Below are 20,672 nucleotides of genomic sequence, written 5' to 3'. Positions count from 1 at the left end.
CCTGCCTGGACTATCATTGCTGCTGGAGGCTTCCTTCCACTCATTTCTCACAAACAAGTCACTGTGTCTTATTCCTGCATTCTTTATTACTTCATCACACAAGTGTTGGGACAATGGTATGGTAGCCCAGGAAGGCTGGGGTAAGAACGGAATGAACAGGTGGTGTTGTTGCAGGAGCACCCCCTGTGAATAGCATACAGATCATAATTTCTGCAGGATCTGACACAGAGCAGCTGTGCTCTCTGGTTCTATGATACAGTGGTTATCTAGTACACTTGCCTATATTCTAGGCAGGACTGATTCTATTTTTAGATACCAAAAAGGAGGGATTGACTCAGGGAGTCATTCCCAATTTTGGCTTTTGCGCCCCTGGCTAAGAGCAGCCAGGGGCACTTATGACAGCAGCAAATGGTACAAAAGGACTGGTAGCCATGATCATCTTAGTTCCAGTTTATGGAAGGGTTTGGATGGTGCAATATGGCTGGTAACCATCTCTGCTGTCATGCAAAAGCATGCTGCTGTGTAGCGCTGCTGGCCCGCCTCTGTCAGCGGCATCTAGTACACATACGGTCACATACACAAAAGGCAAAACAGTGTCCATGGTTGCCACGCTATGGCGTATGCCAGGGCAATTCTGGGAAAACGGGCTTGAAATGATTGTCTGCCGTTGCTTTCCCGGAGGAAGGAATGACTGGCGACATTTACCCAGAATCCACCGCGAAAATGATTTCTGCCCCAGCAGGCACAGGGGTCTCAACCCAGAATTCACAGAGACAGCCTAGACTCAGTTAATTGTTCGCAAAAATGTATCTTTGCAAGGAATTCACTCCCTGTTTCCCATCTCACAGCTTCCACTGTCTCCAGACCTGCCACAGCATCCCCCTCACAGAGGCTGGCGAAGATTAGGCGGCGAAAGAAAAAGACAAGGGACAAGATGTTCGAGGAACGTATGGGCTGCTACCTAGCAGAGGCGGACCAGCAGAGCCAGTGGAGGGAGACCGTCTCTCTGTGCCAGCGCTCACACAGAGAACGGGAGGAGAGGTGGCGTGAGGAAGACAAGTAGGCGACTGAAACAATGCTTGGACTAGTGAGGGAGCAAACGGACACGCTCAGGCGCCTTGTGGATGTTCTGCAGGACCGCAGGAGGACAGAGACACCCTGCAGTGTATCTGCAACCGCACTCCCCCGCCACAAAGTCCCATACCCCCCTCACCGAAAATAATCAGGAGGAGGGGCGGCCGGGGATGTGAATACTGTCAATGCACCACAGCACAGTGCTCAAGTACCCAAAGGCTCTCATACCCTACATTTGCCGAAGTCCTTCACTTCCAGACTCACAGTAGTCCCAATCCCAGTCCCATCCCCTAACTGTCTACTTAATTAATAAACATGCTTTGCTGTTAATTACTGTTTCCGTTATGTTTTTTCAAAGAAGACTCTGTTCGAATGGGGGGCGTGGGGAAGGGGGTGGTTAATTGCATAGGACAGTCACCTTTCCCAGGGTACAGACACGGGGGCAGGATCAGCAGCGGGTCACACACACGGTGCAGTCAGTAGGCAACCTGGTCGGTTTTTGGAGGTGGTTTCCAGGATCTGTGTGGGCGGGGGAGATGTGACTTTGCATCGGGGGAGGGCGGTTACAGATCTTATACAGCGGTCCTTGTCCTGGACCGCTGAGTCACGCAGCTGAGGAATCTGTATCCGTCCTCCTCCACCACAAGGTCACATATCTGCCCGCACAGAGAATTCCATAAAGAGGGATGGCAGGCTCCGTTGAAAGAAGCTTTCCGGCACTGCAGACCGCTCTAGGAGCAGGAGCCTGTCATTCCTTGAGTTTAGAGGCGGTCTTTACATCACCGCACACCCTACCCAGCACAGCCTGCGTCCCAGTTTCAACCCTTTCACGAAAAGTCATGAATAAAGAAACCTTTGTTAAGTAATAATGGGACATGTATTTTATTTTTACACGTGTGCTGGAAGTGGGGGTAACGGGGTGAACGGGGTATGTAACCGAAGAGGAGAGTCAACAGTAACTGGGTAAAGAAACAGGGGCAGGTTCAGCTTCTCTGTAAAGAAACTGAACAGTCACAGGTCACGCTGCTCGCTGCTCGCTGGTATTTGAAGAGTTCCTTGTCGCTGTCCCAGGCGCCTGTATAGGGCTTCATGAGCAAGTGCATTAGCGGGCAGGCTGGGTCCCCGAGGATGACTATAGGCATCTGCACATCCACAACAGTTATTTCGTGGTCCGGGAAGAAACTACCTTCCTGCAGGCGTCTGAGCAGCCCACAGTTCCTGAAAACACACGCATCATGAACCTTGCCCGGCCACCCGACGTTGATGTTTGTAAAACGTCCCCTATGGACCCCCAGTGCTTGCAGCACCATTGAAAAGTAGCCCAATTTCTCAGCAGCTGACTGTGGAAGAGGTGGACGATAAAGTGCGAGGAGGAGAAAACGGCGATGATCGCAGCGGGCTCCGTGCTTGCAGTGCTGTGGCGTCCGCGCTGTCACTGACCAGAAAAGTGCACGAACAGATTGCCCGCAGGCGCTTTCACGGAGGGAGGGAGGGAGGTTGTGATTGACGGTTCAATGACGACACTTACCCAAAACCACCCTCGACACATTTCTCCCCCCAGCAGGCATTGGGGGCTCTACCCAGCATTCCAATGGGCAGGGGGGAGTGCGGGAACTGTGGGATAGCTTCCCACAGTGCACCGCTTCCAAAGTCGACGATGGCCCCGTGAATGTGGACTCAGAAATTCGAATTAGTGTATTTAGTATGGATACACAAATTCGACTTCATAAGGTCGAATCCACAAATTCGAACTAAGTTGATTCGAAATAGTCTTGTAGTGTAGACAAGGCCATAGAAGGCAATTAGGTTAGTCAGGCGTGACTTGCCCTTGGTGAATACATGCTGACTGTTCCTGATCACTTTCCCCTCCTTTAAGTGGTTCAGAATTGATTCCTTGAGGACCTGTTCCATGATTTTTCCAGGGACTGAGGTGAGACTGACTGGCCTGTAGTTCCCTGGATCTTCCTTCTTCCCTTTTTTAAAGATGGGCACTACATTAGCCTTTTTCCAGTCATCCGGGACCTCCCCCGATCGCCATGATTTTTCAAAGATAATGGCCAATGGCTCTGCAATCTCATCGGCCAACTCCTTTAGCACCCTCGGATGCAGTGCATCCCGGCCCCATGGACTTGTGCTCGTCCAGCTTTTCTAAATAGTCCCGAACTACTTCTTTCCTCACAGAGAGCTGGTCATCTCCTCCCCATACCGTGCTGCAGAGTGCAGCTGTCTGGGAGCTGACCTTGTCTGTGAAGACAGAGGCAAAAAAAGCATTGAGTACACTAGCTTTCTCTACATGCTCTGTCACTAGGTTCCCTCCCTCATTCAGCAAGGGGCCCACACTTTCCTTGACTTTCTTCTTGTTGCTAACATACCTGAAGAAACCCTTCTTGTTACTCCTAACATCTCCGGCTAGCTGCAACTCCAAGTGTGATTTGGCCTTCCTAATTTCACTCCTGCATGCTTGAGCAATACTTTTATACTCCTCCCTGGTTATTTGTCCAATATTCCACTTCTTGTAAGCTGTTTTTTTGTGTTTAAGATGAGCAAGGATTTCACTGTTGAGCCAAGCTGGTCGCCTGCCATATTTACTTTTCTTCCTACACATCGGGATGGTTTTTTCCTGCAACCTCAATAAGGTTTCTTTAAAATACAGCCAGCTTTCCTCGACTCCTTTCCCCGTCATGTTATTCTCCCCGGGGACCTTGCCCATCAGTTCCCTGAGGGAGTCGAAGTCTGCTTTTCTGAAGTCCAGGGTCTCAGTTCTACTGCTCTCCTTTCTTCCTTATGTCAGGATCCTGAACTCGACCATCTCATGGTCACTGCCTCCCAGGTTCCCATCCACTATTGCTTCCTCTACTATTTCTTCCCTGTTTGTGAGCAGCAGGTCAAGAAGAGCTTTTCCCCTAGTTGGTTCCTCCAGCACTTGCACCAGGAAATTGTCCCCTACACTTTCCAGAAACATCCTGGATTGTCTGTGCACTGCTGTATTGCTCTCCCAGCAGATATCGGGGTGATTAAAGTCACCCATGAGAACCAGGGCCTGTGATCTAGCAACTTCTGATAGTTGCTGGAAGAAAGCCTCGTCCACCTCATCCCCCTGGTCTGGTGGTCTGTAGCAGACTCCCACCACGACATTACCCTTGTTGTTCATACTTCTAAATTTAATCCAGAGAGTCTCAGGTTTTTCTGCAGTTTCATACTGGATGGAGAAACGTTGGGGGAGTGTATGGGGATGGATGGACGTATGGACAGACAGATGGAAGGAAGGAGGAGTGGGGGGGGGTCAGATGGAATGAAGGTGGGTGGGGGGGTAGTGGGTTAGAATGAGGGAGCTGGGAGCCAGGATTCCTGGGTTCTATCCCAGCCCCTGGGGGGCCCCTGGAATAGTGATGGAGGTTGTGAGGGACCCAGGTCGGTCACTGGGGGATTGTCAACCCAGCTAGGCCCATCTCCCCGCTGTCGCCCTGCAGAGAAGCAGAGGTTTGTGGAGCAGGCTCCAGTTCCCGGCTGTTCATGGCAGGAATGCAGCCCTGCTATTTACTCATCTTTCACTCCGGGCTGGAGCAGCCGCCATAACCCCCCCACCCCAGTGAGGACAAAATCCAGCCCTTGGCCGCACTTGCTCCCTGCCCCAGAACCGTCCGGCCTGGGCCTCGGATTTGCTGCCTTATGAGGGGGTAAGAGAACAGCAGATTTTTCCCACAGCAGAAACCCAGCTCTGAGGGATGAAGAGAGTCTTCGTGGAAGAGCGGGGAGCTGAGGGTGGGATGGGGGCAAGGAACGCCAGAGCTGCCGTGACCGAGGGGGGCTCCAAACCCCGCTCTCCGAGCCATGTTTCAGCTCGCCACCACTCCAGCCGTCTGGTGAATTCCTAGCTGGAAGGTTGGACGGGAAGACTGGGATCACCTGGGCAAACCCGCGCACCGGGGAGGGCCCGGAGTGAAATGCAGGGGGATCAAAGGCAGATCTTCTAGAAAAACCTCCCGTCCAGCTTCACACATGGCCCGGGATGGAGAATCCACCCCAGCTCTCAGGGAGTTGTGCCAGCTGCTAATTCCCCTCCCTGCCAGACAGGTGCACCTCCCTCCTAGCGCAAATTCCTCTGCCTGCAACTCCAGCCAGGGGATGGCAGCAGGCCATCTTCTGCCACGCTGCAGTGCCCACCCAGCAGGTATTTACAGCGGGGGCGGGGGGGGAGGCCTCTTCACCTTCTCTGGGCTAAGCTCCATAGGCTGGGAAAGGGCTGAGGCCGGGACACGAGTCCAGCGAGCCTCAGCATTTAATTCTGATGCCTAATTCCCAGCCCAAAGGAAGGGAGTAGGCGTGAAGGTTAGGACAATTCACAGGCTGCTGCTCCTGCTGCGGTAGCTGCGTCTTGGGATGCGATGGAGCCGGAGGCTGAGTCACAGTGCGGAGATGGCGAAGCGATGGCGAGCTCCGACCGGCAATGGGCACCCGGCGGAGCCCAAGAGCCTGTGGGCAGCAGGGCAGGGCCGGCCGGTGTACCGACACATTTTGAAACCCTCCCGTTTTGCAACCAGTTGCAGTTTCTGCCGCACAACGTAACCATCTGGGCTCCTGCTCAGGACTTGCTGCCGCCTGATCCATGGGGTTGCAAATCAGGAGGGACAGGGTTTGTGGTCAAAAACACTCACATTCTGCTTCCTCCTGGCTAATGTGCCAAATTGACCTATTGCAGGGTTCTGGGGGTTTCTGCATTTTAATTTTATTTTAAATGAAGCGTTTTAAGCATGTTAAAAAACGTATATACTTTATACACAACAATAGTTTAGTTATATATTATAGCCATAAAAAGAAACCTTCTAAAATATTAAAATGTATTACTGGCATGTGAAACCTTGAATCAGAGAGACTAAATGAAGACTCGGCACAGCTCTTCTGAAAGGTTGCTGAACCCTGATCTTTTGGATGCTTGAGGCATGCTCTTTCACTTTTTTATGTGTGAATACGTGAATAGGGAGGTAAGGTTTGTGGGTACAGAGCACTCCCCTGACCCCAAGGTAATAACCAGAGTGGCCCTATTCATTTTTTCCACTGGCTTCCTCCTTGATTATTTCCAATGACTTGGCTGTCTACACACCTATCACTGGTCCAGGGATGGTTGTGCCCCTGTCACTGGTCCAGGGATGGTTGCAAATCTGGAGAGATGGGGTTTGTGGTCGAAAACGCTCACGATTTGCTTCCTCCTGGCTAATGTGCCAAATTGACCTATTGGATGATTGAGGTGCGCTCTTTCACTGTTTTGTGTGTGAATACGTGAAAAGGGGAGGTAAGGTTTGTGGGTACAGAGGACGCCCCTGACCCAAAGGTGGTAACCAGAGTGGCCCCATTCATTTTTTCCACTGGCTTCCTCCTTGATTATTTCCAATGACTTGGCTCCCTATGCACATGTCACTGGTCCAGGATGGTTGTGCACCTGTCACTGTTTCGGGGATGGTTGTGCCCCTGTCACTGGTCCAGGGATGGTTGCAAATCTGGAGGGAAGGTGTTTGCGGTCGAAAACGCTCACGATTTGCTTCCTCCTAGCTAATGTGCCAAATTGACCTATTGGATGAATGAGGCGCGCATTTCCACTTTTTTGAGTGTGAATACGTGAAAAGGGAGGTAAGGTTTGTGGGTACAGCGCACTACCCTGACCCCAAGATGGTAACCAGAGTGGCCCCATTCATTTTCTCCACTGGCTTCCTCCTTGATTATTTCCAATGACTTGGCTGCCTATGCCCCTGTCACTGGTCCAGGGATGGTTGCAAATCTGGAGGGATGGGGTTTGTGGTCGAAAACGCTCACAATTTGCTTCCTCCTGGCTAATGTGCCAAATTGACCTATTGGATGAGTGAGGTGCATGCTTTCACTGTTTTGTGTGTGAATACGTGAAAAGGGAGGTAAGGTTTGGGGGTACAGAGAATGCCCCTGACCCCAAGGTGATAACCAGAATGGCCCCATTCATTTTCTCCACTGGCTTCCTCCTTGATTATTTCCAATGACTTGGCTGCCTATGCCCCTGTCACTGGTCCAGGGATAGTTGCAAATCTGGAGGGATGGGGTTTGTGGTTGAAAACGCTCACGATCTGCTTCCTCCTGGCTAATGTGCCAAATTGACCTATTGTATGAGTGAGGCGCACTCTTTCACTCGTTTGTGTGTGTGTGACATTATTGATATAAACTGGGACCATGTAGAACATGGTTTGCAACCAAGGTCCTGTAGTGGCACCAAATCTTAGGTAAAAGTGGTCATATATGGTGGCTAAGACCAGGTTATGGGTTGGTGGTTATGATTATGCTGTCTGTATCATTTTGTAGTTGAAGTTATAAGTATTGGCTCTGTACTGTCTGTATTTTGTATTTGTGCTCTGCTTCTGGGTGACACCGCAGACAAGTTGGTGTTAGCTCTGATAAGTTCGCTTGATGGCCTATTAAGGACCATCAGCTACACAATCGACCCATGGAGAGAAGGCAGATACGCCTTGTAACTGAGCAAAGTATGCAGGGACTTGCCCATGTGACTCTAGACTCCATTTTGCTGTAATGTTCCACAGTAAGGACAAAGAGGTTCTTACACCTGGAAAAGCCTATATAAGGCTAATGCCTCATCTCCATCTTGTCTTCAGTCCTGCTTCTTACCTCTGAAGGGATTTTGCTAGGAAATGAAGCTCTACACAAGGGACTAGTGACCCATCCCAGCGGGGGATGTTCTCCAGAGACTTGATTTGAACCTGCAGTTTATTCCATCACTGTTACAAGCCTGAACTAAGAACTTTGTCATTACTCTATGTAATTGATTCCATTTAACCAATTCTAGCTCTCATCTCTACCTTTTTCCCTTTATGAATAAACCTTTAGATTGATTATTTCCAGTGACTTGGCTGCCTATGCCCCTGTCACTGGTCCAGGGATAGTTGCAAATCTGGAGGGATGGGGTTTGTGGTCGAAAACGCTCACGATTTGCTTCCTCCTGGCTAATGTGCCAAATTGACCTATTGTATGAGTGAGGTATGTCTGGCTCTTCCCTATTGGCAACAGCGTGATTTGTGGGTAAGATCAGATGTGTATATTGACCTGGGGCTGGGGCTTGGTCCTTTGGGATCGAGAGAACCGTTTTCTTTTATTGGGGTGTTGGTTTTCATAACCATTCATCCCCAGGACGAGTGGGTCTGGTGGTAATACTGGGAGACTGGAGTGTCTAAGGACATTGTTTGTGTGACTTGTGTTCCCCAGTGCGGTAAAACCAAAGTCCTTTTTGTCTGGCTGGTTTGGGTTGCCTTAGAGGTGGAAAACCCCCAGCCGAGGGCTGTAACTGCCCTGTTTGAGCAATTTGTCCTGAACTGGCACTCTCACTTTGGTACCACCAGAACTGCCTCGTCACAGTGTGAATAAGTGAAAAGGGAGGTAAGGTTTGGGGGTACAGAGGACGCCCCTGACCCAAAGGTGGTAACCAGAGTGGCCCCATTCATTTTTTCCACTGGCTTCCTCCTTGATTATTTCCAATGACTTGGCTCCCTATGCACGTGTCACTGGTCCAGGATGGTTGTGCACCTGTCACTGTTCCGGGGATGGTTGTGCCCCTGTCACTGGTCCGGGGATGGTTGCAAATCTGGAGGGATGGGCTTTGCGGTCAAAAACACTCACGATCTGCTTCCTCCTGGCTAATGTGCCAAATTGACCTATTGGATGAGTGAGGCGCGCTCTTTCACTTGTTTTCGTGTGAGTACGTGAAAAGGGAGGTAAGGTTTGGAGGTATACCTAAATGCACTCCCCTTCCCCACTCCCAGCCCTATGCATGCTGGCTTGGGAATATCACTACTGTAGTGTCAGCTTTTAAGAGAGCTTCACATGCAGAGCCGTAACTAGGGATTTTTGGCACACAAGGCAAGGAACAGAGGCAGCATGTCTGGCTCTTCCCTATTGGAGGGAAGGATCCACCAACAAATTTCTGCAAAAGAGCCGTATGCGCCGCCCCTCTCCATTGAAGACGACCAGCGGCACTTCGGCAACGAGTACCACAGTCCCTCTCAGAGGGAAGGACTTGCTGCCGAATTGCCGCTGAAGGAGAGACTTTCTGAGCCCCTCACTTTCCGTGCCCGAGGCAAGTGCCTCACTCTCCTTGCCCTCGTTACGGCAATAGTCACATGCACCACTTCTAGTATTACAGTAAGTTAAAACAAGCTACAGTACATTGGGACATTAATGCTCTATTACAGTGTTTGCAGTAGCATATTAAAAGCTATAACACTGAACAGACTAGTTAGGGCCGGCTTTAGGAAGTTTGGGGCCCACCCACTTCAAACATTTTTTGCGGGGCCCCAGCAGGGATGACTTTTAAAAAAAGGAAAAAAAGGTGAGGCAAAAAAAGCCTTTCCTTTCTTAGCAACCGGTTCCCTATAAAAAGTTCTGATTTAAGGAATGTGCCAGAATATGTATTTCTGGTACCAATAGGGTTACTATATTTCCAGATTTAAAAATTCCTCCCGGACAGCAATTTAAGAACCAAAAAGTCTGACATGTCCGGGAAAATATGGCTGTATGTTAACACTACCTACAGTTCTTTTTTAAAAAGATGGGACTGAACTAGAAATGAACTCCGCTTCACATGTGTGGGTCCCTGGGAGTGTGCTAGGGTGACTAGATGTCCCGATTTTATAGAGACAGTCCCAATCTTGGGGTCTTTTTCTTATATAGGATCCTATTAACCTCCACCCCATCCTGATTTTTCACACTTGATGTCTGGTCACCCTAGGGTGTGCACATGGGTACCAGCTGCTCTCTTCTCCCATCATTGAAGCAGGTGTGCAGGGTTACTGCCCAGGGAATTGCAGGGCACCAGTGGACATGGGGCTGGCTGCAGGCAGGGCAAGGGGTGCAGCAATGGCTGGAGGCAGGGGTGTGTGGGGTGGGGTGGGGTGGGGTGGGCTGGCTGGCTTCAAGCAGGGCCATAGGGGGGTGTGGCATAGATTGGCAGTGCTGAAGACAGAGGAGTGCAGGAATGGCTGGCTTCAGGCAGGGGGGTGCAGCAGGGGTTGGCTGGAGACAGGGCACGGGGTGCAGGTACAGGGAGTACAGACCACCCGGTATGGTAAGTGCTCCCTCCTCCTCCTCCCTCCCCCACCAGAGTAGCAGCAGCCACCTGGGGCTCCCCTGCTTCCACAACCCTGGCCATGTACACAGCTGCCGGAGCCCTGGGGAAGCGGCGGGGCTCCAGTGGCTATTTAAAGGGCTGGGGCGATAGAAGCAACGGGAGCCACAGACTTTTTAAGTAGCCCACAGATCCCAACAGCCCTACCCCATGGCTCCAGCAGTGTGGCAGTGGTGGCAATTTAAAGGGCCCCCAGGCCCTTTAAATTGTCCCCTGGAGAAGCCGGGCCACCCCGGTACAGTGCACTGACTCTTGCCAATACACCGAACCGGGGCTTGGGCGCGGGACCCTCTTAGGGGCAGGGCCCGATTCAGGGGAATTGGTTGAATTAGCCTAAAGCCGGCCCTGCCAGTATATCCAGGACATTAGTAGCACACTTTTCCCCCACCAATACCTAGTAGTTGCACTGTCATCTCCCATAGCTACTTAGGTTGCAGCTTTATTGTTAAACCTAAATTGGGAAGAAAGACGACTGATTCAGAACTTCTTTAATGGTTACTTTATCGCTAAAGGGTGTAGTGGGGTGTAGACTTGGAGAGAGGAAGGTTTCTATGATGTAGGCAAGATCAAGTATTTTATCCAAAACCAGAATACGAATGGCGCTGGTCTTCTTGGTGTCTGACCTTGAGCTATTGTCAAAAGTTTGAGGGTGACTCATCTCCTTCCTCGTATTTTGGTTGAGGATTCCATTGATAAAGGGATTGGCCTCAAATACCTGGTTGTAGGACTCTGCCACGGTGTAGTTTTCATCTTGGGTTGCCTGGTCCTAATTATAGTAAAGCATGTACTTTAGTCTTTGTAATTATCTGTTATAACAATGTGGAACTAGCTGTTTTACGGGATGTCTCGATTTCATTCCTGTAGTAACATAACTGGTGATAGGAAAGCAGGGAGAGAGAGAGGTGTGTGCTCTGCAAGGCTGCTGGCCACGGGGCCAATGGGTGTGGGTGGGCTGGGTAGGATCGCGGGAGTCACATCTCAGGGATCTGCCCTGCTACCCAGCACTGCTCCAGCTCTGAGCTGTCTCCACTGCCTGGGACCTGTGGGGCCCCACCTGCCTCCCTGGGGGAAGAGCCACCTGGGACTGGTGCAGAGGCTGGGCCAGTCTCAGCCACTCACAGGGAACAGTCGGGGAGTGGGGAGGCTCAGCTGGGTCCTGAGAGAGCCTGGCCCGGGTAGGCTCTGCTCCTGCTCCAGCCTGGCTGCTTCCACCACTCCCAAGAGGCCAGAGTTATACTGCCCCAGGACCAGTTCTGGCTGCGCTGCCATCTCAGCCTGGCAGCCACAGTCACCTCCCATCAGGGCCGGCTACTGTGGCTGGGGGTTAGGGTGTGGGAGAGTAGGTCTCTAGGGGGTCTGGGTAGGTGCTGGGCACTGGGGGGGTGGGGAGATCTATGTGTTGGGGGCCTGTCAGTGGGGGAGATCTGTGTGTGTGTGGGCGCTGGGAAGTGTGGGGGGTCTGTGCGGGTCACTGCAGTTGTGGTGGTGGGGGGCACTGGACAGTGAGGGGATCTGTAGGGGGGCTCTGGGTGGGAAGGTGTGGGGCACTGTGCAGTTGTGGGAGGGCTGTGGGGGGTCTTCAGCTGGGGGGCACTGGTCAATGAGAGGATCTGTGGGGGGGTTCTGAGTGGGTGGGGGAGTGATCTGGGAGTGCACTGGGCAGGGGGGTTTGTGGGGGTCTCTGGATGGTGCAGCACTGGGCGAAGGGAGTCAGAGGGGCGCAGGGCAGGGGATTTGTGGGGGTCTCTGGGTGGTGTGGCACTGGGCAAAGGGAGTCGGAGGGGTGCTGGGCAGGGGGTTTGTGGGGGTCTCTGGGTGGTGTGGCACTGCGCGTAGGGAGCCAGAGCGGTGGTGTGGCACTGCGCGTAGGGAGCCAGAGGGGTGCTGGGCAGGGGGTAGCATGGTGCAGCATGGGCCCACCCCCAAGGGGAAGAAGCACAATGGCAGTGCAGGGCTGGGCTGGACAGCGTGGGTCTGGCAGCTCCTGGTTTGTAACCAGTGCCCTTGTACTGGGCTGGGTGGAGTGGGGCTGTCCCTGCCATGCCATGACTCATATCCCATTGCCCCAAGTCAGCCCCTCGCTCTGAGGACTCTGCCCCCATGCCTCATGTCCCCATTTCCCCCATGGGGACCCACAAATATGTTTAGCACCGGGCCCACAACAGGTTAATCCGGCCCTGTTTGGGGTGCAGGCTCTGGGATGGAGTTGGGGGTGCAGGAGGGTTGCAGGCTATGGGGAGTTTGAGTGACGGGTGCAGGCTCTGACCTGGGGCAGGGGATTCGGGTACAGGAGGGGGTACAGACATGTGGGCTCTGGGAGGGAGTTACCAAATCAGCACGTTGTAAAAGAGAAAGGAGCTGCAGGGATTTCATATAGACATAGAAAATGATAGAAGACACTTTTACATAGTCAAAATGTGAGAGGCAGAGTCGGAGGGAGGAAGGGAGGGGGCGTCTGTACAATATTTCCCCGCATTCAGTCTCCTGGCTGGAGCAGTAACAGCCCCGCAGCACTTGTATAGGATCGAGAGGAGCCGCGCTGTCTACGCTTTGACAGTGTAGGAATTGGGCTGCCTGTGCCTTTAAGACCCAGCCCCAGGAACCCGCCCCCTGCTCCAGGGCTGACATGGGGCACAACTGAAAACAGCCTGTGCACCCCACACAACCCCGACACCCCCAGATCTGCGAGCGCAGCAGGTGGCTCATCCCGAGGGGCCACTGTCCCTCCCACACCCCCTCCCTAAACGGGGGTTTTGTCCCCGCACAGGGTCTGGCAGCATCTCCCTCCCTGGGTTTAACCGCGGCTACCACCCCCCACCCCCGATTTTTCCCCTTCAGCCTCTCTCCTGCCGCTGCCTACAGCAGCTTGAACCCTTCTGGCCAGTAAATTTGTGTCCCCCGCTCAGACCCTGGCAGCCCCCCCGCTGCGATTTGCCCCCTTGAGCCTTTTAAACGCCCCCAAAGAGCAGGCAGCAAACCCTGAGTAGAAGTGAGGGCAGAGAGAGGGCAGAGGCGACAGCGGAGGTTACTGGGCATGCTCAGTTCGGCCGCGCATGCTCAGTGCAGCCAAAGTAGCGAATCGGGAGCGGTTCATGTTTCTGTCCGTACACCTGGCGCCACGGGGATGGGCCCCGGGGAAATCCACGCCGGGAGAAGTAGGGGAAGGGAGGGGGGCGGATCCGGGGGTGGGGGCGGAGCAGGAAGGTTGAGGGGTCACCTCCCTCCAAACACCCCCACACCCGCCCCGGCACGCAGGGCCCCCACAGCCAGGGAGGGGAGACTGCGGGGGCGAAGCCCTGAGTCAGGGGGATGAGCCCAGACCAGGGGGTGGGGGGCCCTGGACACGGAGGGGGGGCTGTAGGGCCAGACACCCCCGGGGAGGGGCTCGGGGGCCCGATCCGCCCTCCCGGTACCTTCTCTCTCGGTCTCTGAGCAGCGAAGCCTTGAGTCAGGCTGGATGGGAAAGTATCCGTGCGAGCCCCGCCCCCCGCCAGGGAGCGTCTGCAAATGCCTCATCCCCCACCCAGGGAGCGTGTGCCAACTCCTCATCCCCAGCTACTAGAAACCAGGGACCGGCTGCGCAGTTCTCCCCACCCGCCGGGAGCCAGGGACTGTCTGCAAACTCTTCACGCCACACATCCTGCCATGTCCCCCCATTGAACTGGGGCTGGGGGGAGGGGGTGTCTCCAAACTGCCCCTTGCTCCTTCCTGCCCCTTTATGGTGCAAAAAGGGGGGAGCATTGTTGATGCAAATATTTCAACTTCAAGATACCCCATTCCCATCAGGGTATTCACCCTACACTCTCCATCCAGGGGGCAGTGGTGGGGGGGGCGAACCCATCAGTTGATCATCACACCTGCCTTTCAGTAGGGAGAAAGCATGGAAAAGAAATGAGGAAGCTCAGCCCGATGTGAGGAAGGGAGGGGGGAGTTTTTCCACCCACCATGTTTCCTCTGGGGTCTCTGCAGAACCTGCTTTTAATGTCCCACTGGATGGTGCTGGTGCTGGTGCTGCCTCTGCCCCCGCCCCAGCCCTGAGTTCTCTGTGAGAGCCCAGAGCTGGGGCAGAGAGAGCTCCCCCCTCCACTCACAGCCCCACACCCATGGGCCTCTGGCCTGGGGAGACTCATTGTAAGGGGGAGGTGGGAGGTCAGTCTCCAAGGCCCATCCAGACCTTGCTCTCTCTGCTGAAGCTGCCAATGAGGGGTCAGATAGTGACCATGGGGATCGGGGCATCTTCTCCCCTATGGCCTGAGTGGCAGCCAGCACATCCCTCAGCTCACATGGCTTCCCACAGCCCCCATTGGCCTGGAATGGTGACCAGTGGGAGCTGCAATCGGCCAAACCTGGGGATGCTGCAGAAAAACAAACCGTTATGGCCCTCCAGCAGATTTCACTGACAGGCTGTGTGCCAAAAGTTGCTGATCCCTGTACTAGGGTAATGGTGGTGATGTAAATACCTTAAATACGAAATATGTAGCCCTTAGCCCAAACTGAGCTAATTAACAACTTAGACTGGGGGGTTTAGAATGGAAATAGGTGCTTGAATCCTTTTATAATTAATTAAGGATTGGATGCCTAGCAACCCTTTGTCTCCTTTGATAATCCCCACCTACTCTTAACATGAACCTCTGAAACCCAACACTCAATTTCAAACCGAACCCTGAAACATCACTTTAATGTTAACCCTAATTCTAAATCTTATCCTACACATACCCTTGGTCTTAGCTCTAAGGGCTGTGTTGTTGTTCTTATTAAGACACAGAGAGCTTGTATCTAACAATTAAACTCTCTGATATTCAAACACAGTAGAACACAATACCCAGAGTTTGCTGTTTGTAGCAATCTACATTCCCTGGTCTACCTGCATCGCTGACCTCCATCTTGCAAAAGGAAGGTTGATCTTTGGTCTTTGTTGCCACAACCCACTTTCTTACACAACTACAGAGGGAGTTAGATGTTGCAGTACTCAGTGTCACAACACCTCACATTCAGGCACCTAGAATATCATTAAAAAGAACAGGAGTACTTGTGGCACCTTAGAGACTAACACATTTATTTCAGCATGAGCTTTTGTGAGCTACAGCTCACTTCTTCGGATGCATAGAATGGAACATACAGACAGGAGATATTTATACATACAGAGAACATGAAAAGGTGGAACTATGCATACCAACAGGAAGAGTCTAATCAATTGAGATGAGCTATCATCAGCAGGAGAAAAAAAACTTTTGAAGTGATAATTAAGATGGCCCATAGAAGGTGTGAGGAGAACTTAACATAGGGAAATAGATTCAATTAGTGTAAAGACCCAACCATTCCCAGTCTCTGTTTAGGCCTGAGTTAATTGTGTCTAATTTGCATATTAATTCAAGTTCAGCAGTCTCTCTTTGGAGTCTGTTTTTGAAGTTTTTTTGTTGCAAAATTGCCACCTTCAAGTCTGTCACTGAGTAGTTAGAGAGGTTGAAGTGTTCTTCCACTGGTTTTTGAATGTTATGATTCCTGATGTCAGATTTGTGTCCATTTATTCTTTTGCGTAGAGACTGTCCGGTTTGGCCAATGTACATGGCAGAGGGGCATTGCTGGCATATGATGGCATATATCACGTTGGTAGATGTGCAGGTGAACGAGCCCCTGATGGCATGGCTGATGTGATTAGGTCCTATGATGGTGTCACTTGAATAGATATGTGGACAGAGCTGGCATTGAGCTTTGTTGCAAGGATAGGTTCCTGGGTTAGTGTTTATGTTGTATGGTGTGCGGTTGCTGGTGAATATTTGCTTTAGGTTGGGAGGCTATCTGTAAGCGAGGACTGGCCTGTCTCCCAAGATCTGTGAGAGTGAGGGATCATCTTTAAGGATAAGTTGTAGATCTTTGATGATGCGCTGGAGAGGTTTTAGTTGGGGGCTGTAGGTGATGGCTAGTGGCGTTCTGTTATTTTCTTTGTTGGGCCTGTCCTGTAGTAGGTGGCTTCTGGGTACTCTTCTGGCTCTGTCAATCTGTTTTTTCACTTCAGCAGGTGGGTATTGTAGTTTTAAGAATGCTTGATAGAGATCTTGTTGGTGTTTATCTCTGTCTGAGATCATTGGGATTCACACAGCCTGAGTCAGGCCCCCAGGCCCCCTATACAATGGAAGGGGAGAGGGAGACAGCTAAGAATGGGATACACAAAAGTCAGAACGCTAGGCTAAACTAGCCAATAGGAGGTGCTGTGACCCAGGGACCCATTGGTGCCAAGTGGCATAGGGCAAAAGGTGTTTACAGGGATCCCCTGGGCCAGGTTTCTATGTAACAGTTCACCAAAGGGTGGCATGTAAGGTCCCTACCAAGAGCTAGTAGCTTACTGGTCATCATAATTGCAAAATGTATGCACAGATGATATTTAAGGAGTTGTGTATCTATACTGAAAACTATGCTCTTAAGGTATGTACATTAGGACAGGTCAACAGAAGGCGATAAACAGGTTCTGTTCTGGTGGGGGTAGTAAACGCTTCTCTCTCTGGCTGGTCATTGTGTATTGTGTATCTCATAATGTAAGTCCATTTGCTTTACTGAGCCTAATGCTAATGCAGAAGTTGTGAATTCATATAAGAGAAGAGCTGCAGGAAAAAAAACAAAACCAGCAAAGCGGGTGTCCTGCTTACAAGTAAAGACAATGGATTTGGGAGGTAGAACTGGGAGTACTGAGGTAAACCCAGGATCATTCACTGAGGAGACAAGCTGAGAGCGTGGCTTGTCTAATGAAAAAGGGATTGCAGCCTACCTGTCTGAGAAACGCAGGTGAGCAATACTATAAGATATGACAGTAACTAATTAAGTAAATCTAGGTTCTAGAATGTGTACTATAAGTTTATTTTACATGTAACCATTTGATTTCAATATATCCACTTACTAGCATTTGAATCTCTCCTCTGTGTTAAATTAACTTGTGCGTATTTTCACTATAAACATCGCTAAGCGCTGTGTGTTGAGTGGAGCAGTGATCCGAGGGGAAACTGGTAAGCTGGGGTGTCCTGCTTCTTTGGGAGCAGTAGATCTGTGAAACCGCTGAGTCTCCAGTGGACCAGGGGCTGGACACTCCCAGGAGATATTCCGAGGGCTCGGGTTTTGGATCGTGCTAATTACTAATCTGTCGAGGGACAGCGGAGCTTGCTTAGGCTGAGAGGGGAGTGCTTGTGTTGCCCACGGCTGGTGGGACTGGGGAGCTGACCCCCGACAGACACAGACAAGGCTTCCTCATTCTAAGGGCAGGTGGTAGAGAGGTGCTTCACAACCCTGGGAAGCATCACAGATACCAAGGATGAGGGGGTGTCTTAAGCCCCCTCCCTGAGCCCAGTGGTTAAGGTACTCATCTGTGATGTGTAAAGCTACTAGGTTATGTCCCTTCTCTACTTGAGGGGGAGAAGGGATTTAAACAGGGGTCTCCAAACACTCAGGAGAGTGCGCAAAACACTGGTTGATAGGGTAGTCTGATGTAGCTCTCCTGTGTTCTAGCCTGGTGAAGCTGTTCCACTTTGGATAAATAATTAAGCTGCCATTACAGTGGGGGACTCCATCCTGGGTCTCCCACATACTGGGAGAGTCTACCAACCACCAGCCTATAGTCATTCTCATGTGGGCACATGCCCTCTGGCCCAGTGACTCTTTATTCATCCAAACCGGAACAACTGCACCAGGAGAGACTAAAGGATTCCCACATCAGAATATCCCTTAGCCCAGTGCTTAAAGCATTCACCAGAGAAGTAGGAGACTTCTGTTCAAATCCCTTTTTTTTTTCCTCATCAGGCAAAGGGGAGACTTAAACCAGGGGTGTCCCACACTCCAGCCAAGTACCCTACAGGGAAGGCTACTTCCTGCTGTTTTATGTGGTATTAGATATGCTCTGAGCACACCTACCAAATCAGACTCTGCATGCAAGTTAGATGCAGGAACACCGATCTTCTCCCCATTTACGTGTTGCTCTGGGGCTGAGGAATCCAGGCATAGAGAATGAGACAACAGGACATGTCCTCAGTGGCAAAAACATAGGTGCCTAAGGAACTTCTACTGCACAAACTTAGGTTCTGAGTAAGTTTAAGCACCTAAAAGGGTTTGGCAGCAGCTGAGTGCTGGTTCTGTGAATCCCAGTGGGGTCTGATTCTGGGACTTGGGTACCTGAAGTGACAGTCTGGCACCTAATGCTCTTTGTGAATCTAGCCCTTGGTTCTTATCTATATCTTTAGCTGCCTAAATACTTTTAAAAATTGGCTTTAAATGGAGTTCATACAGAGGAACTCGGAAACTTCAGTAATAAAAATACAGGTGTTTTCCACCTAAGCTCTGTTCTGTGTAAATAGCCAGCCATTTGGAGTAAATAATACAGCTACTGGTTGGATTATTTTTCCTGTTATAATGGTGATTCAATGAAATTGCAACATTTTGCAGAAATGTATTGATTTCATCAAAAAATTATATACAAAATTATCTAAATGTTTTGTATCAATAATATAACATAATATAATAAATATATTATAGATATTTTTTAATATTACATTATATTATATTATAAAAGTTGAAGTGATAAAGTCAAAATAAAATATTTCAACAAGATCAAAATTAAGTATTTCAGAAGATTTCATCTCACAAAAACAAAATCAAATTTCAAAATATTGGAATTTCCCATTGGATGGGAATTCTGTTTTTAGATAAGCTCTTGTAGATGAGACTATGTTTAGCTGGAGACATATTCAAAATCCCTAAGACATATTACATTTTACCTTTTGCTTAGAATTTGTTGAAAAAATGGAAAAAGAACCCCCACATTTGTGAAACAATTCAAAATTTCAAAGTATTTTTCATTACAAAAATAAATTATTTTTATTTAGTTTTTTTGTTTTGTTTTCTTTGCTTTGTATTTTTTTTTGGCAAAACATTTTTAAACAAATATGAAAAATCCAAATATTGATATTTTGGAATTTCCCCCCTTTTCCCTTCTTTTTTCTTTATCCTTTTCCCCAGCTCCATTTTCCCTTCTAAATGCAATACAGTGAATGGTATACAGGGATTTGGTTATTTTCATTTCTCATTATTTATTTCTTTGTGCCATTATGTATTTTTTCAAAAGCTGAGGAGTCACAGAGTGAAGAAAGAAAGAAAGAAAGAAAGAAAGAAAGAAAGAAAGAAAGAAAGAAGCTGAACACAAAAATTCAAAATACCAGAATTTCAAAATATTCAGTTTCAACAAAAAGAAAAAAAAGAAAAGGGTTTCTGGTTTTGAGAAAAGATTGTTTTTTCTTAAAAAACAATGCAAATGAAATAATGTTAACAGCGCTAATGATATCTTACTATATACCAAATCAAAGACATCTACACGCTTTACATACCAGTGAGTGTCTTTTCCAAGGCTTTCTTCACCTCTGTTTCTTAGAGTGTAAATGAAAGGGTTTAACAGTGGTGTTACAATTGTGTTTAAGGTGTTGACTATTTTGTTTAGATCCAGGGAGTTCTGTACAGAAGGCTTGATGTACAGGAAAATGGCGGAGCCATACCAGATAATCACAACAGCCAGATGAGCAGAGCAAGTGGAAAAGGCCTTTTGCCGTCCTTGTGCTGACGGAATTCTCACTATTGTGGAAATGATATAAATGTAGGAGATCAGAGTTACTATACAGGTGCCCAGGAGGACAATGAAGGAGGTGATGAAAGCCACCAGCCGAAGGAGATGTGTGTCTGTGCAAGAGAGAACTATCCAAGAATCTAGGTCACAATAGAAATGATTGATGACATTAGGGCCACAAAAGGACAACGTGGTTATGAGATACGCCGGCACACAAATAGCTAGGAAACCACATACCCAACAGCAGAGGGCCAGCCAAGCGGACAAGGTGCTGTTCATGATGGAACTATAGTGCAGTGGGTAGCAAATGGCCAGATAGCGGTCATAGGCCATGACGGATAAGAGGAAACATTCCGTGCAGCCAAAGGATAGAATGAAGTACATCTGTGTGATGCAGCCAGTAAAGGAAATGGTTCTGCTTGTCCCCAGGAAGACTGCAAGTGTCTTGGGAATGCAGGCTGTGGTGTACCATATCTCCAGGAAAGAGAGATTGCAGAGGAAGAAATACATGGGAGTTTGCAGGTGGCAGCATGTTCTCACTAGGATTATGATGGCCATGTTTCCCATGACTGTCAGGATGTACATCATGGAAAACAGCACAAAGAGGAAGGTCTGCAAATATTGACTACCAGGGAAGCCCAAGAGGATGAACTCATGCGCTCTGGTTTGGTTTGCCATCTATGTTCAAGACACATATTCCATCTGTTACAAAGCAAGAGATTGTTATAGAGGCAGTTAAATATATTAGATCAGGGGTTGGCAACCTTTCAGAAGTGCTGTGCCGAGTCTTCATTTATTCACTCTGATTTAAGGTTTCGTGTGCCAGTAATACATTTTAACGTTTTTAGAAGG

At 49.8% G+C, this 20,672-nt stretch overlaps 3 protein-coding genes across 5 annotated transcripts in view; all 3 read right to left on the bottom strand.

The window, feature by feature from the left end:
* Positions 1 to 13,702, bottom strand: part of LOC123345318 (von Willebrand factor A domain-containing protein 5A-like) — a 31,210-nt gene extending 17,508 nt beyond the window's left edge. For both annotated transcript variants that reach the window (XM_044982103.1, XM_044982104.1), the window contains exon 1: positions 13,639 to 13,702. The gene's annotated coding sequence lies outside the window, so the exon portion shown is untranslated. The remainder of the gene's footprint in view (positions 1 to 13,638) is intronic.
* The window catches only part of LOC123345337, a 716,016-nt gene that overhangs the window by 285,910 nt on the left and 409,434 nt on the right, over positions 1 to 20,672 (bottom strand). The window lies entirely within an intron of this gene.
* On the bottom strand, positions 18,175 to 20,498 carry LOC123346925 (olfactory receptor 6F1-like). The gene is made up of 2 exons (XM_044984367.1): positions 19,557 to 20,498; positions 18,175 to 18,192 (listed from the first exon to the last, which is right to left on the bottom strand). The coding sequence occupies exons 1-2, from the start codon at positions 20,496 to 20,498 to the stop codon at positions 18,175 to 18,177; spliced, it is 960 nt and encodes a 319-aa protein (XP_044840302.1).

Source organism: Mauremys mutica, chromosome 12, assembly GCF_020497125.1.
Source record: "Mauremys mutica isolate MM-2020 ecotype Southern chromosome 12, ASM2049712v1, whole genome shotgun sequence".
Classification (NCBI taxonomy): domain Eukaryota; kingdom Metazoa; phylum Chordata; order Testudines; family Geoemydidae; genus Mauremys; species Mauremys mutica.
Note: the sequence above shows the minus strand (reverse complement) of the source record. Positions and strands in the feature narration are given on the sequence as shown.

Excerpts from the sequence above, each read along its gene's own strand:
- LOC123346925 (XM_044984367.1), bottom strand. The coding sequence starts at position 20,498 with ATGGCAAACCAAACCAGAGCGCATGAGTTCATCCTCTTGGGCTTCCCT.